Source organism: Octodon degus, unplaced genomic scaffold (genome assembly GCF_000260255.1).
Source record: "Octodon degus isolate 3935 unplaced genomic scaffold, OctDeg1.0 scaffold00012, whole genome shotgun sequence".
NCBI lineage: Eukaryota > Metazoa > Chordata > Mammalia > Rodentia > Octodontidae > Octodon > Octodon degus.
In genome coordinates, this window is record NW_004524588.1 from 199,752 (window position 1) to 219,085 (window position 19,334).

The following is a 19,334-nucleotide window of genomic DNA, read 5'->3' on the forward strand; positions in this document are numbered from 1 at the left end:
TCTCTCTCTCTCTCTCTCTCTCTCTCTCTCTCTCCACTCTTCTTTTGGAGACAAGGTCTTGCTATGCAGTTCAAGCTGGTCTTAAGTTAACTTTGTAGACCAGACTGGTCTCAAACTTGCAACAATCCTCCTGCCTCAGCCTTCCGAGTGCTGGGAATATAGGAGTGTGCCACCATGCCTGGTTTATTTTTCTTTTCACAACTCCTTTGTAGAAGTTATTTTTTTTTCCATTTATTATGTCTGTCAATTTTTTTCACCTCTCCACCACTATTTATAATTGCCAATCACATATATGTCCTTCATATGCCATTTAACATATGAACTGCAAAATTTTAGTTTTTGCCAGGCATGGTGGCACATGCCTGCAATCCCAGCACTCTGGTTGCAGAGGCAGGAGGATCATTGTGAGTTCTAGAGCAACTTGGGCTACAAAGTGAGTACAAGGCCAGCCTGAACTGCATAGTGAGACTGTCTCAAAAAGAGAAACAAAATTTAAAAAATGAAAATTCAATTTTCAAGCATATCGAAGTGACTTTTTCTCCTGTTACTTTTGTTTGTTTGTTTGTTTGTTTTGGTATGTAAAGTCTTTTGGAGATCCAATTCAGGGAGCAGCTCATTAGAGAAAGACAACTCTCTGTCAAGAAACAAAGAGTACCAAAATCAACCCACAAAATCATCTTTAGAAGAGAATGCGGCTCTTACCAAAGCTCTCAAAACCACAGGCAAGGGTTACAGTTGTAATGGACTCCTTCATCCAACAGAATTAACCTCTCAGTGTTACAGCCCCGGGGTAGGGGAATGAAATGGGACTAAGTATGCTTACATTCAATGATTATAATTCAATACAGGCGCTTTTACCAATATTAACACAGTTTAATGTGCCTCTATAATGTATAGTGGTTATTAAAAAATGCATTTGACTGAAATGTATAAGATTTGTTTTTAAAAATCAGTAACTTATTTATCACTAGCTAGTTCTGTAGGTTACAGGAGATTATACAATTTGAAGCACAGGATTGAAAAGCATTCTTTCCCCATAGGGAATGGATGCTCTCTTTTAATCATTTATTTATTTATTTATTTATTTATTTATTCATTCATTCATTTAGAACAGAGTCTCACTGCGCAGCTCAGACTTGCACTGATCTTCCTGCCCAGCCACCCCAGTGCTGGGATGACAGGCGTGCTTCATTGTATTTGGTTTTGGGGGCCAGCAGGGCACGCCTGGGACTTGAGGCTTAGCACAGTATGTTGTACCAGGGATCAAACCTGGATCCTTGTGCTTGTCAGGCAGGTGCTTAGATGCCCGAGCTATCTCCCTAGCCTGGAAACTGCTGTTTTCTAAGTGATACCATTAGAATAAGAAATAGGCCATGAGAAAATAAGAATGGTCGGAGAAAAATAAAAAAGTAAAAATACTGACAATTTTTTTTTTTAATGACTGGCTCAGCCCACCCTGGGGGCAGGGCTGGTGGGGCATGTGGTGCTGAGAATGGAGTTATTTTATGATGTTATTTTCATAATAACTTGCCAAAGTTATTATGGTGGTCCCTGCACTTGCCAAAGCTTGCCTAAATAGGTGTGTTAGACCACTGAGCTATCTCACCAGCCCTTGACAAGAATTAAGGTACTAAATTAAAAACATTCAAAAGAGATATACCTAATACACATATCCCTGAAAACTCTGATTAAATGACTTTAATCACATAATTTCATTGGCTTAATTACAATTTTATACACACACTTCACTTCTGATCATATCATAATTGATTAAGACAGTATTTTCTCTTCAATTTCTCATCTCTGGATTCACATTTCCTCATAATTTTTATGAAGTAGCTAATAATGCATAGCAGAGTACTTTGGAGTAAGACCCAGTTGCTTTTAGGCATTCATACTTTGGAATGCCACAATTTACAACGTGCCTCTTATCATAAAATAACTTAAATAACATCAAATTACTGTGTTCTCCAGTGACTGATATTTTGAGTACATGTATTTTAGGGAATTGAAAGAGAGACATTGAGATCTGGGATGAATTGAATATAATGAAAGACAAGTCAAAAAGGAACGGTTGTTGCCTCTCTAAAACAGTATAATCACTTAATTTTTAAATTTTTTAAAGAGCAAGGAGATTTAAATTGTTCAGTAAAATAATAACCTTGTAGTTTGAATTTAAAATAAAATTGACCATGACTACTCTATTTGTTAAGGATGCATAGTGCTAGTTTGAGAAGAAGGACTTGGTATCCTCCGAACTTCATGGCCATTGGCTTTTCTTTCCAGGAGTCTTTTCCAGCACCTGTCCACCTAACTGGATTGCACATGAGAAGAGCTGTTACCACGTCATCATTTCACAGGATTCCTGGCATGGAAGTAAAAGAAGGTGCTCCCAGCTGGGCTCCCATCTCATAAAGATAGACACGTTGAAAGAATTTGTAAGTGGAGGGTTCAGGTAGAGGATCCCAACTGCAGATACTGCTCTGGTATGGAGCAGAATGCTACAGGTGATTCCAGGTCAACAGTGCTCCCCAGAGACAGTTATTTTCTATGTAATTGCACTATTAGCAAACAGGAAGCATTCCAAAGGCATGACCTATTCAATTAACATAATAACGGAAACTAATCATGTTTCACTTTAAAATCTTTTCATATGTACTCCATATTTACTACAACAACCAGGCCTCTGCTCATTTTTGTTCATCTTATTTTAATTTCTAGATTTGGTGGAGTAAAATAAAGACTTTTTTGTTAGTCACCAGAATTATGAAGAAAAACAGTAGCGATGACAATACAAAGTTATAAATCATTTGCATGTTCAAGATACTGGGAAAAGGAAAAAATGATTTAAAAAGTAACCTTGCTATTAGTGGGTTTGCATGAAAATTTGTGTTAAAAGACTAAAATTTGTCAAAGCCTAAGTATCTGATACTGGCGACTAATAATATATAGGTGTAGTGATATCCCTGTGGTCATAAGAAATTTTTCAAAAAGTGAGACTTCCAATGTGCCTCACGAATGAAAGGTAGGTCTTTGATGAGCCCTGGAAAGGATTAATAAGAAAAATCTCATATCATAAATCTTGACTAATTTCTTACTTCCACACCTACGTTCACTGCTCTCCACTTTTGTTTCTGTAATATCATACCAAACACTTGAAGTTCATACTGTTCATGAAAGCAGATATTTAGCCAAGGCAGAATTTTGGAGGATTTCTATTATACCAGAGATCTGTAGGGCCTTTAGATAAGACTATAATTGCTAACAAATCATCTTAAATCTGACAACAATTCAAACATCTTCATTGAAATCCAGATTATTTATAAAACATGCAGTGAGACTAAATTATGTCTATTATTTTTATAAGGCAGAGTCTCATTATGTAATGCCAGCTAGCCTTGAACTCACTTATGTAGCCCAGATTGGCCTTGAACTCACAGCTATCCTCCTGCTTCAGCCTCCCAAGTACTGGGATTATAGGCATGCCCAGATGGGACTAAGTTAATTTTAAGGTGCTAAGCAATTCTGGAAGGCATATCTGGAAAAGGCTAGCATTAATATCTAATATGGATTAAAAAGTGACTTATGAGCCATAAAATTTGCCCACAGACTTTGTCATCTTTGGATTTTATTGAGTTCATCAAATGGAAGCAGCACATGAATATTAGAAATCTGTTTTTAATTTACATCATCAGTCTGTTTTTTTGTGAGAAAATTGTGACAGTGACACTCAGTTATTGGTAGCTCTCTAGGTTGCATGTGCAGTGTTTACCAATGTATACACTCAGTTGTCTATTTCGCCCCCATCCATGATAACATTTTTCTTTTTCTCTCTGATGTGTGTTTGTACTTTATTTCACTACAGGAATTTATAGTAGGAGAAGTGTCTTCCTATACTACTAACTCCTTTTGGATTGGGCTTTCTCGTAATCAGACTGAGGCACCATGGCTCTGGGAGGATGGATCCACTTTCTCTAACTTGTAAGTCCCTCCAGAGACAAAACTTTCTCACACAGATAAAAGCACAGCATCACTTCGTGCACTGAGAACCTGATTTACTGACCAAAAGACTCAGCGGTGAGAGGTGGTGGGCGGGGGCAGAGCAGGGTGGAGGAGGCCTGCGGAGTGCAAGGGTGGACGCGAGTGCTGTGGACCCAAGTGTGCCTGTGGCCATCTTGCAGGAGGACACCCGGCATCTGTTTGAAGTTGCTCAATCCAGCAGCAGACTCTTGGCTCAGTATCACCTGGGAGATTAAGAGAATGGGCTTCAGTCCACTCACTGTTTGTGTGACATTCAATAAGTCATTCCATTTCTCAGGAGTGTCACTGCCCTTATCTATCAATGAGACTATAAAAAGTCTACTACTTAGAGTTGTGAGGAAAGGGTATAAAAGTAAAGTCATGAGTACAGTGTCTTACCCAGAGTGAGTGAAGCTATTATCATTTAGCTAAAAACAACATCTCTTATTTCATAAGGTTTTGAAACTATTTCACATTTGTATGATTAAGAATTTTTCCTTATTGTGTGTTGAAATCTTTCTAATTGCAGTCATCATTTGATTTTCTGCTAATATCTATAAAATATGAAATTATAACCACTTCCATCTGGTGGCAAGATCAAGGAATAAGTTCCTATCAATAACATGTTTGCCAGTATGTGTGTGTGACTATTTCTTTTTTACCCTCTTAATCTTATTAGGCATATGGTTCCATTTAATTAATCTCCCTCAATAAAACCCCACAACTTTTGACTTTGGTAGAGTCTCTTTCTAATTTCTTTCATTAATTTTGATTCTGATCTTTATTATTTCCTTTTATCTAATATTTTTCATTTATATTCAGTTTGCTACCTTTTAACCTTTTGCATTGGAAGCTTGATTCATGAAGCTTCCTTTTCCTTCAGTTAAAACTATACATTTGTGGGCTGGAGAGATGGCTCAGTGGTCTAAAGCACCTACTTGAAACAAGCTTGGCAAAGCACAGGGACCGCGGTTCGATCCCCAGCACCACATGCCAGCCAGACCCGCCCCCTGGTGGGCTGAGCTGGCCACACACACACAATAAATAAATGTAATAAATAAAAATAAATAAATATTTAAAAAAAATAAATAAAAATAAAACTATACATTTGTAATGTCTTCTCATTGTCATTAAGTTCAAAATGCTATCTGATTTTCATTGTAATCCCAGGATACTTTCTTTTGTTTGCTTTTCTCATGCAAAAGAATTGTGTTAAAATGCCCACCATGATTATATGTATAGTTCTGTAATTATTTAATATGGTATACTGAATCTGTATGATTATGAACATGTAGGTTTAGAATTGTATCTGCCCACTCAGTGTTACATTTTCTTTTCTTTCTTTCCTTTTTTGAGGACTAATTTAATACTTTTTAAATTATATTTCGCTCTTGTTTCTTTTCTTAATTTGAAGTTCTATTACTAATCACACAGTAGCTTCCTTAACAATTACAGTGCATGTTCTTTACTTAATAAAATCTAATTTTTGTACTTCAAAATCTAATATGAAGTGGAATTCTTATGCTTTTCCTGATCAATGTAGAATTCTTAGAACACTCTTTTGAGGCCTTCCTCACTTATTTTGATGCTACATAGGTGTATTTTAATGCTATTAAACACACTGTTTTCACATTTTAATCTATAAAAATAATATATGTCTTATCAAAACCTTTGACAATCACTGAAGAACTGAAGTTGAGCTCTGTCATTAGCATTTGCTTCTGCCAATCAAAGATGGGCCGTAGAAACTTGACACTGTTCTGAATGAAATTCTCTACTTGTGCTACTGTAGAGTTTAAAGAAGCAAATATTAGTATTAGTATGAATATTAGTTTGCAGCACCATATTTTCAAGGGAGTTAATTTTTTTTCCTATCTTCATCAGGTAGCAAGATCCAGAAATCAGCATTCTCTTCTTTTCTGTGCGGCAGTTTTACTTTTCATTTGCTCCTACCACAAAATAATTCTTTGATTTCTAGATTTTGAAAAGTCTTGGGTAAACTTCATTTCAGAGTGTTAGATGGAATAAGTGGTACATTCTACAATTGATATCCTCTTTGAGCAAAATATAGCTACATTGGAGATATATGTCTGTGTGTGTGTGTGTGTGTGTGTGTACACATAGACATGTTTATGCAGTCCATGTTCATTGATATTTGCTTACATATTTCTTATTGATTTCCAACTTCTCTAACTTACAGTTCAAGTCATTTTCTTAAACCCGGAGAACATCCTTTTCTATTTCTTCTACAGAACATTCATTGCAGTTAGATTTTCTGTGGTGGCACACATGTCTAGTTCCAGCAGTCTGGGAGTAGGAGTGGGAGGACTGCAAGTTCAAGCTTAGCCTGTATAAATTAGTGACCCATGTGAGACCTTTTCTGCAAATAATTTTTTTTAAAGGTGGGGTATATGGCTCGGTGTGAAGCCAACCATCTGCAGTACCATAAGAAGCAAAACACAGTGAGGAAACCTGTCATTTGACTTTTTTATAAAGAATTGACTCTATAATTAATGCAAAAAAGACAGTATTACTCATGAAATACCAACAGTTGCATTAAATTAAATTAAATTAAATTAAATTCAGACTCCTTTTCTAGTAATATAGACACTTCAAAATTCTGTTCACTGGTATTTTAATTTTAGCTCTGGGAACCAGTATTCCTTTCGTTTTGCTAATTGCATCACTGTATTGTATTTTAACAGATTTCAAATCAGGAGCACAGCTACAGAGGAAAGCACAACTCACAATTGTGTATGGATTCATATGGGGAATGCTTATGACCAATCCTGTAATATTTTCTCATTCACTATCTGTGAGAAGCTGCTGTGAGGATGAAGAGATGAAAGAGAAAAATAGTTGACATTGTAAGGATGACAAAAAGCAAAGCAAAAGGAATGGCATTTGAGGTCAAACTAAATGCTGTAAGGATTGACAGCTTGGAAAACTTGAGTCTTAGCTGAGAAATAGGATGAAAGGCTGTGATTTCTGTACTTGTCAACTCCATGGGGGAAGCTAATATTAAGTTTTAGTAGCTAGAGTCTTAGACATGGAGTTAGGGCACAAAGTTTGAATTTTATTGTAAGATTGTTTTAGTATTTTCAAGGAATAAACCACAAGGCCTTGGTGCTTCAAGGTAATCTTGGTTTCTGGCTCTTCCAGAATCCTTTCTTATTCCAGAAAGTGCCCCTAGAGGACGTAATGTGTGCTTCCATGACTTGGTCCTAGATTTCCAACGTAACAGACATAGGTAGATGACAAAATGTACAGCAGTGCCTTGGTTCATGAACACTTTTGTTTGCAAAGAGTTTGGTTCATAAACCAAAGCATTTGGCAAAATTTTGTTTTTGTTTGTAAACTCTGCATCAGGTGACAAACATGACCACAGTCATCCTTCCTGCATGAACATGAGCATGGGCATCTTTTCATAACCATGGAGTAAATTAAGTTCCTGAACTGAGGTACCACTGTACTTCTGAATTATTAAGTGAAGAATTGGAAGAAACTTTACTACAGTCAGTTACTACTTTCATCAATGTGATCAATGTTATCAATGGATCAATGGATCAAAGTGATCAATGAGATCAATGGATTCATATGGGGAATGCTTATGGTTGTGATTGTCATCATCAAAAAGTAGCCACTCCAACTTCTTTTCTCAGTGAAATAACTCAGATATTAAAACTGTATGTCTCTAATAGAATCCTGTATAATGTAATTTATTGGAAAATTACTCTTATGGGAAAGCATTCTCTTTTTAAAACATTATAATTAAAAGTAAGACTGGAATATGATTTTAAAATGTAACCAAGCTTATTGCCAAGAGTGTTAGTATGGTGCAGTATTAAACATGTTTTCCTGTTCTTATGATATACTACTTTGAGATTTTCACCTATTCTTAGGTGAAATTAATTATTGTAAAAAGTACTATTGTAATTTATCTATTTCTTTATGTGCTGATTTGTCTCATGCTCCTTTACACTTTCTCACTGGTTTTAGTACAGGTGGAAAAATTAAGGATAGTGGACCACTCCCTTCCACCCACTTGAATTTGAGCAACCCTCCAGGGACAATCATCTTCCAATGTGCTCAAAGAATGAGAAATAAAACAACAAAGACAAGGAAATCTCTAAGATTTGGGCCAGACACATGTGTGTTCAAACTCATGGCTTGGCCTCCAGTAACCTTTTCCCTACTTGAACATCCTTAAAGGTTCACAAGTAGGGACTGCATGCCGTGTGATTCAGAGTGGACTCTGCACATGCATGCATGTTGAAAGACCCTGAAGATGACTCAGTACCTGTCAATCATTCCTGTCAATATTATCCAGAAATCCATTGAGTGGTGCCAGGCCTGAGCTGTACATCTTCTCAAATCCAAATCCACAACATATTTATATGCGGTGTCTTTTGTTTCCATGTCACCCCAACACCCCTTTTCTGGCCACCCCTGTCCTGAACATATTTTCCCATTATCTTCAATAAATGTGGCTGAATTTTCTTTTACCAGTGGATATACACTTCCAATTCTTTGCTAGCCATACACAAGAGCCTGGAATCTATGCATTAGATCCGCTGTGTGGTAGCAGTGCAGTTGTTAATCCCCTGGACTGTGGGGATTTCGGTATTGTTGAGAGGCACTCATAACTGTGCACTTGTTAAACTGTGAAAAGGAATTGTGCCACAATCACCTAATTGTTCACTATAAATGTAATTTTGGGTTGCATTTTTTTAAAAAATGTATTTAGCACAGGGTCTACAGGATCTACAGGGTCTCACTACGTAGACCTGACTTGTAGTGATTCTCCTGCTTTCAGCCTCCCAAGTGCTGGGATTACAGGCATGCACCACCACGCCCAGTCTCGATCACCATCTCAGCACACCCAGGACCTGCGGGGCACGCCCAGGATCCAACCCTGGGCTCTGTGCTCTGCCTCAGCTGGTGCTTTAGTCTGCAGAGCTAGCTGGCCCACCCTGTGTTGTGTTAATTTTACCTCAACATAATTTGTTCTAATGGTGTTTGTAAATAGGATCTCAAGTCTGCATCTTGTACAGCAATTAACCACTAAGAAGAATATATGCAATGTGTTATTTGTTGAAACTGTACTTCCGATTTGATTTGAAACTGTTTATCAATAAAATTTTGGGAAAAAAATTTACCTCAATATAAAAATTGCTGGGCTGGGGAGATAGCTAAGTAGAATAAGCACTTGCCTGGCAAGTGCAGGGTCCTGAGTTCAATCCCGGGTACCGAAAAAAAAAATGCTTACTTAAGAATCTTAATACTCTGAATTCTGCCTTTTATATAGGAATAGTTGTCAGAACCCGCACTTCTTCCAAAAGTATAGATGAGTTTGACACTATGTAGGGCAAATGTGTAGTAGTTGTGAATTGAAAAATAAATGTGGGTTCTTAACTATTTTTTAAAAACCCAAGGGAAAAGAGCAGAGCTTTCTGACATTTACTTTCATCTTTCAATTTGCAAATTTATATTACCACTCTCTGAGAAAAAGAAAGTCGAGAAGACCACGATAATTCAGTGTGAGAGCATATGAAATATAGCTAACTAGTTAAATGTTATTTAATTAGAACCTAAGATGGGATTTTTGAACAAATTCCAAATATTTTACTTTTTATTTTTTAAAGAGAATAAAAAATGATGAACAAACACTAGCTGAATAAGTTGATAAGAATAGTAATGATATAAAGCAAGACTGATGGAGGTTGTCCAAAATATTCTATTTCTGGCCTATTGCCACATAGTCTATGTTGCAGTTTTTATAGAAACACACACGTGAATGAAAGGAAATGCACTTTTCTCATGAGACAGAAGAAGAAAGAGCTGCTAGCTGAACCCAAGTCTAGAGCGTACATTCCAGATGGGTAGCAATTACAATAGAGGAAATGCCTTTGGAAGGGTGACATTTTTGCTTGCCTGCATTATGCTAGTAATTTCTGAAGGCGTCTTCTAGACTTCATCCTTGTTCCTCTACAGCACCTTTGCAAGCACGTTTAAATCAAATAATTCATTTTTTTATTTAAAATTCTCCATGACTTATATGTTTCCTAGTAATAATAACAAGCAAAATGAGCACATACTTTTATGATGGTCCAGAAGATTCCACCTACTCCACTTCCTTTCTGCTCTCCGAGCTGTCTTGTGCTTCTCTATTCTTCATTTGTTCTACCCAGAACATGGGCCGTCCAGATAGCTCAGTGGATTAAAGTGTCAGGAACAGGGGCCAGGTTTACAATCTCTGGGCCTACTGTGCTAACCCCACCCCTAGGGCAGGTTGGGATGGCAAATGAGACTGGGTGTGGTGGCGAGTGCCTGTAATCTCAGCTCTTGGGAGGCTGTAAACAGGAGGAGCACTATGAGTCTGATGTAGTAGTGAGTCCTTGAACACCCTGTACACCCTTCCCTAAAATACAAAAAGAAAAAAGAAAAAAAAAAAAAGGACATGGGCTTTTCTATGGTTTCTCAGTCATATCAGGAATGCTCACCCTTCCCATCTTCATTAAGACCAGAAGATATGGGCCAGGGAGATAGCTCAGTAGAGTAAGTGCTTGCCAGGCAAGCACAAGGGCCTGAGTTCAATCCCTGGACCAGAAAATAAAGGAAAAAGGGACAAAGGCCTGAGTACAGTAAAGGCAAAGTAAGATAAGTCTCAGGAAAATGATCATGCAAAAGATAGAAAATAGAACACGCTGGCAACGGCAAGCAGCAGCAAACCTGCATTTCTGTGAGTCCTCTGCCCATTTGTCTCCTGGTTTGTATACACGACCTATGCTTCCAGATTTAGGTCCTCACTTGGAGTTCCTCTTGTCTCTCTTGTCTATCAAGGGCTTTTCTTGTTCCATCTAACAGACTGCATCTGATACTGTGCCCCCTGCTTGCTGTTTTCTGTCCCATCCTTCTTCACTGTCTCAGAAAAAGAACACAAAGGGAGGGTGCTGCTTGCATCTTGGGCACCCTGCATGGGATTCATCTTATCTCTGGAGAGGTAAGCATAATGTGCGTCACACATCTACCCTCCCTGCCCCTTTAGAGAAATTTAGGAAACAGTGGGTACTTTGCCAGCCAGTTAATGGTCAATTAGATTTCCATGCTTAATGTGAAGAATAGGTTCTCAAGCATTTTCTGGCTAATTTCCCACTGAAGACAATGAGAATGTTAGCCAGACAGGCGTCTGGATTCCTTTGCAGACACAGATCCAGCATTTCATAGGTCTGGTGAAAGCTGGAAAGCAACTGGAAGACCCTAGCCAGGGCTCCTCCACAGGGGGTATCCAAAAGGCATCTGGTGTAAGCTGAGTCCTGATAACCCAGCTGGCTATCCAGTGGAGGAAATCTCCACTATCTACCATCTCACCTGCACTCTTCTGTGAGAAGAGAGAAAAACTCTTGGTGTTCTTTTTTTCCAGCATGGCCTGAGATGATTCCATCAAAACCTTCCCTTAAAACTCGGTGAAGAGTTGAGCTACAGGTTTGGAGTTTTCTCTCCCTGCTAGTATGACAAACCCCAATCTTTAGACATGTCTTGATAGATTTACTGGATTGGGAACAGGTTAGATTTCTGTCCCACCTCTCAGGCAGGGTGCCCCAGTCCTCAGAGTCTTTGGTGTTTGGGTCTCCACCCCGATGTTCATAGAGCCAATATCAAACAAGTAACTCCCAAGTTCTCCAAGAATCATTTGCTAAAACAAAGGTCAAAGTTAAGGAAGAATCTATGAGCCATTTTATCATTCCAACTCTATGAGAACCGGCAGTGCTGAAGGTATGGTGAGGTAGTTTTGGAACTCACTTGAGAAGCTTTCAAATTAAGGGAGAAAAGCTGCTATTTCTCCAGACCAAAGGAACTTGATACCACCATCCCTCTCTCCTCACAGTCAAACTCAGGAATATCCTTAGGAGGGCTTTCTGTCATTTCTGGGAGACCTCAGAATGGATTCAATCCAAGCCCATCTATCCACAGTGAGGATCAGGCCCTGGAGACACTCTCCCAGGTTAGGGTTAGGGTAGGGTTAGGGTTGACACACAGCATGACTAATATTGTCCATTCCCTACTCCCAGAACAGAGATCCACTCTACTGCCATCACTGGCAGAGAGACAGAGAAAGAGAATAACAAAGAATATAAGGTAATACCCTTATCTCCACGCTCTTTTACAGAAAATAATGCTAAACCTCAGAAACTGTGGTATACCTGTTTTCTATAGCAAAAGCAGTTTCTTCAGTAGCTCTAATCCAACACTAAGACAAAGATCAAGGTAATTCATTATTAAAGCAGTCCTTACCTTCAAAGTATAAAATGGATTCTCTTTCTCTCTAACAGTAACTGGTGTTAGCTTATTACAAGCAATCACGGTACTAACTAGTCATTTTGTAGTTGTACACCTGTATCTTTATGAGATTATTTTAAAATCTGTGGCCAACACAACTAAGTATACGTTTTGACTTAAAAAACAATCGTTTTCTGTGTTTCATGTTTATCTATTTAAACCGATTGAGGTAACTTCAGTTGCTTTGTTAAAGCTTTGCGAGCTCATGTCAGTTTGGCTTTTGTTCCTTTGATTTTTATGCTTGCAAACTTCTGGTTCTTTTGGATATTACACACACACACACACACACACACACACACACACACACAACCTAGGATTTTGGGGATATCAAAACACAGTTTGAAACATTACAGGATGAAGATTAAAGGGCTGGAGGCTTACATGGGACACACAAATAAATCCTTGAAGTTTGATAACACAAAGGGTTTATATGATTTAGGTTAATATATACGTTTCTGAGTATAAAATCTCAGCTATAACATCCTTCAAGATCACTACTTAGATTTGTTTATAAATGAGCAGAGACAATTTTAGCCCAAATGTTTTTTAGTTCACACAGTTTAGCACTGGGCTAATTTAAATCATCAATAAAAGTAAAGAGTAAAGACATCTTGGTAGTATGTCTTCATTCAGACTGTTAGCTAATCAAGATAAAATTTACAATAAGATGTCTATTGTGTATATACAAAATCTGAAATGTTTTTTCTTTGGTGAAAAATGATACGTACTATTAAAAAGGTATTAAATATTATGATATGTTTCCTGTAAGTCTTCTAAAATAATTGTTGCGATAAATAAATTTGGGCTGCTTATGCTCTGAAAAACTGCTAGACAGGACTTCCAGTTGCTGTCTGAACATATTTGTTTAGTCTTGTCCACTGGTGAGATTTTCTCTGTTTTCTTTTTCCAAAATTATACAGTGACACATCCCAACAAATATTACCAAATATATTATTATAACATATTGAAGTTGGTTATTAGTCAAAGGTTAGGTTCTCTATGTGTAAAACAATAAGGCTTTCTTAAGATATTAAAGGTTAAACTTACAAAGATTTAGAAAGGCTGTATATTGTACTAAGATAATTCTTATGTTTTCCATTGTTAAGCTTTGCTTATTAAAACTGAATTTTAGGTCCAGGGATATAGCTCAGTAGGCACAGTGGCTGCCTGGCAAGTGCAAGCCCCTGAATTTAATTCCTGGTACTCCCGACCAAGAAAATCTAAAACTGAATTCCAAAAGTTCAATTAAATTTGTATTATGAAATGTTTTCAATAATCAATTTATAATTGATTAAATATTTTTTTAGTTTATGTGCAACATATGCATAAAAAAGCAAGAAATGGTATAAGTTCAAGCTTTAAAGTTAAGTTTATAGTGCTAAAACTTCTAAGTTTGGGGGCCTGCCCTTTAGCTCAGTTCTTTAAGTGGCTGCTTCAACAAAGCAGTCAGGCTCAGGCTGCTGTGGTTTGGTCCCCACAACTCAAGCCAGCCAAACCTGCCCTGAAGGCATTCGGAGCCAAAAAAAACCCCACAAAAAACAAAAACAAAAACAAAAAAACAAAAACAAAAAAACCCTACCTAAAATGTCTAAGTTTAATACATACAAAGTAAATAATGAGTGTCCTATTTTACACAACATACATCTAGATCTTAAAATGATCATGATTTGTCATCTTGTTTTAAGTTTGGTCCTGCCATGTAAAAACTTAATCTACGTATTTTGGATTTGATTAAGCAAATAGTTTGTTATTATATAAATAGGACATAGTTACATATTGGGAAAAAAGTTTGTTAGTGATCAATAGCATGGTTTTCTAAACTTGTAAGATCTATAAAGATGTTTCTTAGTCTTACCAGTGTAGTTACACCCTGTAAACTTGTTTAAAAAAATCCTATATTCTACTTTAAGTGTTCAAACTCAGTAAATACGTATAAGGATTTCCATGTAAGCTGCGATGGTGATTGTTGCTAACCCCCAGTGTATTAAATGCATTTGTGTTTATCAAGCACACAGTTGCTAAAACTCATCTTGTTATACTGGTGACATCCTGACTAAAGTTGTTGGTGGCAAAGCTTTTGTGATTGTGCAGCAACAGTATGTGAGCATGGCTATGACATCTGGCTTTTAACCCCTCTAAATGTCCCTTGCATCCCTCACAAGTTCCAAGATGCAACTGTCTTTAGGGAAAAGTTTTGAGTAAAAGCCCAGCTGTTACATACACCTCCCTTTGTCTACTCCTGGATCTGTTGATGAGGATTAAAGTAGCCATGTGCTAAGCAAGGATATTCACTCTGGATATGAGTGGTGGACCTCTGTGTGACTGACAAGCATGCTTAGACTAGTAATGGCAGTGAGTGACAAAGACTGCAGCCTAACTTGGGCTTGCAGTGGGCTGCACATGCCATGTGAACACAAGATAAGACTGGAAGCTCACAGCAAGAAACCTAAGCAGGGTGCTTTATCTCTCCCCAAAAGTACGCCAGAGGGATGGTAAAGATACATAATGGTAGCACAGCTTATGAACTTAATTCATTGCACGATTTTGGAAAAGATGGCCACCTGCATGTTTGTGAGGGAAAGGTGCCCATGGTCATGTTCTTCACCTGAGGCAGTTTACAAACAAAACAAAATTTTGTCAAAGGCTTCTGTTTGCAAACCAAATTCTTTGCAAACAGAAATTCTCCTGAACCGATGTACCACTATACAGTACTTCTTAAATAATTATAGTTAGTTCAATGTTTGTCCCCAAAGCATCACCTTTAAATTTTATTTTGTAAATTTGGGGTGAATTTAAAGGATTTAAAATTTTTGATTTGTTTTTTCAGATATAAGTAAAAAGAGTAAAAGAACAAATTCTCAAACTTGGCTTAATAATAAGGAGATATAGGGGCTGGTGAGATAGCTCAGTGGACTAAAGCACTTGCTCAAGCAAGTGCAGGGACTAGGGTTTGATCCCTGGGATCACATGCCATGCCACTCCACCCCCAGAGCAACTGTAATCCCAGTGCTGATGAGGTTGAAAGCAGGAGGATCACTATGAGTCTGAACTGCATAGTGAGACCCTGCAACAACCAAATACGTTTAAAAATAAAAGGACATACAGTGAACAAATATCCCATCTAACAATCTACAGCTTTTTTTGTGATAAGGCATTCTATACTAAAATAAAAAATACATATATTTTAAAGATAAACCCACCAGTGGTTCTAAAAATGTCAATAAAATTGTTATGATAAATATTATATTTGCTTTTGACTTCAAATTTTCCCCATAATACTATAACTATTATCTGTTAAAACAATCATGGTTAAAAAATATAACAGTTCTCTGGTCATGCTTTATTTTTTAAAGTGTTTAATACCCATATGATATTGTAGTTAAACCTACTGTTTCCACTTGCTTCAATACTGAAATAGCTCACCTCTTGTATATTCAACAACTGAGGTGTATGGACCAAAGATTAAAAGATAGCTGGGCTAAAAATCCACCAGTATTTTGACCCTGGCTCCCCAAGTCCAACAAGGACTCCAGACATAGATCTTTAGACCCTACAACTCTGGTCAGTCACCCAACTTCCTGAACAGGGAGATTTTAGACCCCAGAGGACAGGAGTCAACCAATGTACATTGTGCTGAAAGAAATGCCAACACCACCAAAAATAAATAAATAAATAAATAAATAAATAAATAAATAAATAAAAGCATCTCCCGTGTTTCCAAGGAAAGCCATGTGGTCAAGTAATTCTGTAACTCATCTTGGCAGAAAACATTGACAAAACTAAGAGGGTCAGTACATGGGCTCAAAAGGAGACTCTGAGGAGCCTTAATTGACTGTGCTGTCTACTAGGTTTCACTTTAACTTAGTATTAAACACCCAAGAGAAAAATAAAGATATATAAAAAATAAAAATAATTTAGATAAACATGCAAAGGGGGCTATAAGTACTATCCTGACCCTTACTGACAGTCTCCAGCTACACCTCTAGTGTGTCACTATTGTCAACTATTGTGGTTTAATGAGGCTGAAAAGCCCCAGTAACAACTATAAAAGTTCAAAAAATCTTTTATTTCCATAGCTAAAACTGTCTTTGAAAAACAAAGTCTTCAGTTTTCTTACAGCCAAAACTAAAAAATAAAATTTGTATGATTATAAATAAAACTTGTCTTTTTTTTTTAATTTTTTGAGACAAAATCTCACTGTGTGGTTTGGGCCAGCCATGTGCTCACTTTTGTAGCCCCAGGTCTGTGTCGAACTTGCAGTGATATTCCTGTTTCACCTCCTGAGTGCTGGGACTACAGGCATGAGCCACCATGCCCAGTTCTGATAAAACTTATCTTTAAATAAATAATTCATGTCAGAAAAAAAATCTTTAAAAGCTCAGAGTTATGGGTAACCTCCTAACTATCAAACAAGGAGACACTGTATCTATTTCTAAGGAAAAATGTTGCTTTTATGCCAACCTTTCTAAATACTCAGACATAGAACATATAGGCATGAAAGACTAAAATCTAACTGCATGAAATTACATCTGAACCTTCCTGTGTTGTAACTCTATGATGCCTGACAAGTTTTTCACAGTAGTATTTCCTTGGTACCCAAGGGTGCCCAGTTCCAGAACCCTTGCTGATCATAAAATCTGCAGATGCTCAAATATACTACATAGAATCGAGCACTGTTCATCCATAGCCTACCTACCTCCTCCCATAAATGTTAAATCACTACTAGATTACTTCCAATACCTAAGTCAGTATAAGTGTTACGTAAAACACTGTTATACTAGACTAGGGGTGGTGGCGCACGCCTGCAAACCCAGCTCTTGGGAGGTTGTAAACAGGTAGATCACTATGATTCCAATCTAGTAGTGTGAGACCACGAACACCCTTCAGACCCTTCCCTAAAAAACAAACAAACAACAACAAAAAACCATTGTTACAATGAATGGTTTAGACAACAATGACAAACACAAGTTTATATATGTTTACTACAGAGAAATTCTTCTTTCAAGACCATTCAAATCTGCAGTTGATCAAATCTGGGACGTGGAAGCTGGGGATACAAAGTTCAAAGCTACAAATGCTGACCTATGCAGATTCACTGATGGGTATTCCTCTTGATTTCTACTCTAGGCCCTTACATGGACCTGACAGTGAGGGTCAGGTCCTGAGTGTTGCCCTGTCAATCACTTGAGCAATCGATGCCTCTGTACCCCTAATGAAGTTAGGGTTACTGCTGTTTGAAGGTGGGTTGAGAGCAGAAAATGAAAGGACAAAGGCCAAGTCCTGAGCAAGCCAAGTAGAATAATTTTCCTGAAGAGAAATTAGAGTACAGAAGACCAAAAAAAAAAAGTGAAAGAAAGAAAGAAAAAAAGAAAAAAGGTAGAATCCACTGGTAGTGGGAAGCTCGACAGGCGGCAACAAAGCAGCGGAAAGAAATGACAAACATGCATTTTTCAGGTCCTCTGCCTCTTTGCCTTTTTTGTGCACTAAGTAAGCTTCTAGATTCAGGCCCTCCTTGAGGTCTCCCCTTCTCCCCACTCTCTGGTCTATCAAGGACTTGTCTTTGTTCTTTCTATAAAGAACCAGTACCACGCTCAATACCACTCCCCACTGCTTGCTGTGTTCTGTCTTCCTTTATGACCTCAGAACAACAATGCACAGGGAGGGAGCTCATTGCGCCTTCCTGGAATGAGTTGCAGCACACCAGCAGACAGGCTTTCCATCTCATCTCTTCAAAGACTCACCCCAAGCTTCACTTCAGTGGGCTTACTCTGATTACCCTATCTGTAATGGCCTGCCATGCTGCCCAGTGTTCTTAATCTCCTTTTTTCTCTCTCTAGTTGCTACAACACTTACAGGAGTCTGATATCTTGTATTATTTACTAACTTTTCTGGGAAAATGGACAAGGACTCTAAAAGGACAGTTTAGGGGTCAGGGAGATGGTTCAGTGGAATAAGAGTTTGCCTGGCCAACGCAGGGGCCTGAGTTCAATCCCTGGTTCTGCCAAAAAACAAACAAATAAAAAAGATAGTTTTAATTTAGACTGATGAACCCAAGAATCTGAGAATAGCACCTGGAAAACACTAGATAAGTTGTGCTAAATCTATGCCATGCAGATTTTTTGTTTTCATTTAAGACAAAAGACGTTAGTGTAGAATTATTATTATTATTTTTTTTCTGAACTAAACTCTCAGTATTCAGGTTTAATTGTAGTGTTCACACTTTGTGATACGTCAGTGGGTTTGGGGACCCAGTTTGAGATGCGGTTTTTAAAAGGTTCATTGTCACTACACTAAATATTAAAAATGTTTTCTGTTCTTATTTTAATGTATTTAGTACAGTGTCTACAGGGTCTCACTACATAGATCGGACTTGTAGTGATTCTCCTGTTTTCAGTCTCCCAAGCGCTGGGATTACAGGCGTGAGCCACCAGCCCAGTTTCAATGGCTGCCTCAGCACGTCTTGGGGGCGGGACCAGAACCTTCAAAGCCTGGTCCCTGCATCTGCCTAAGCAGGAGCTTTAAGCCACTGAATATTTCTGTTCTTCTTGAAAAATCAAGTACCTAAGGAAAAGTAGTATAAATGTTAATGTACATTGTTTACCAAAATTTACCAAAGATATTCTTGAGTACCAAAGCTTGGGAAATGCAGGAGTTCTATTTGCTGTTTCATTAGAACCATATTTAAAGGCTCTTCTTGCATGTACGTTTTTTCTGGCCTCAGTTGTTGTTATTTTTAACTTTTTATCTTTCTCCTAACATTTCACTTTCATATTTTACTTCCATCTTCTGAAGTCTTACTCCCTTATTCTCTTTTACAGTATTCTCTAATCTATTCAATCTAATGCAAATGTACCAATAATTTTTTTAGGTTTTACCTTTTAACAAGTTGTTATTCATGAAAAAAGTTCTCTTTAGATTTATTTTTTAATTTGGAATATTCTCTCTCTCTTCCTCTCCCTCGTATACAAATTATA

The 19,334-nt window shown here is 37.6% G+C and overlaps 1 protein-coding gene across 5 annotated transcripts in view; it reads left to right on the forward strand.

The window, feature by feature from the left end:
• Positions 1-7,563, forward strand: part of Clec7a (C-type lectin domain containing 7A) — an 11,401-nt gene extending 3,838 nt beyond the window's left edge. For 2 of the 5 annotated variants that reach the window (XM_023709490.1, XM_023709491.1), the window contains 3 exons: positions 2,287-2,438; positions 3,866-3,981; positions 6,726-7,563. In XM_023709490.1, coding sequence (XP_023565258.1) covers positions 2,287-2,438; positions 3,866-3,981; positions 6,726-6,852 — 395 coding nt within the window. In that variant the 3' untranslated portion in view covers positions 6,853-7,563. Of the gene's footprint in view, positions 1-584; positions 723-2,286; positions 2,439-3,865; positions 3,982-6,725 lie in introns of all 5 variants that reach the window. The other 3 variants (XM_004626171.2, XM_023709492.1, XM_023709493.1) reach the window with 3 other exon arrangements.
• The last annotated feature ends 11,771 nt before the right edge of the window (positions 7,564-19,334 follow it).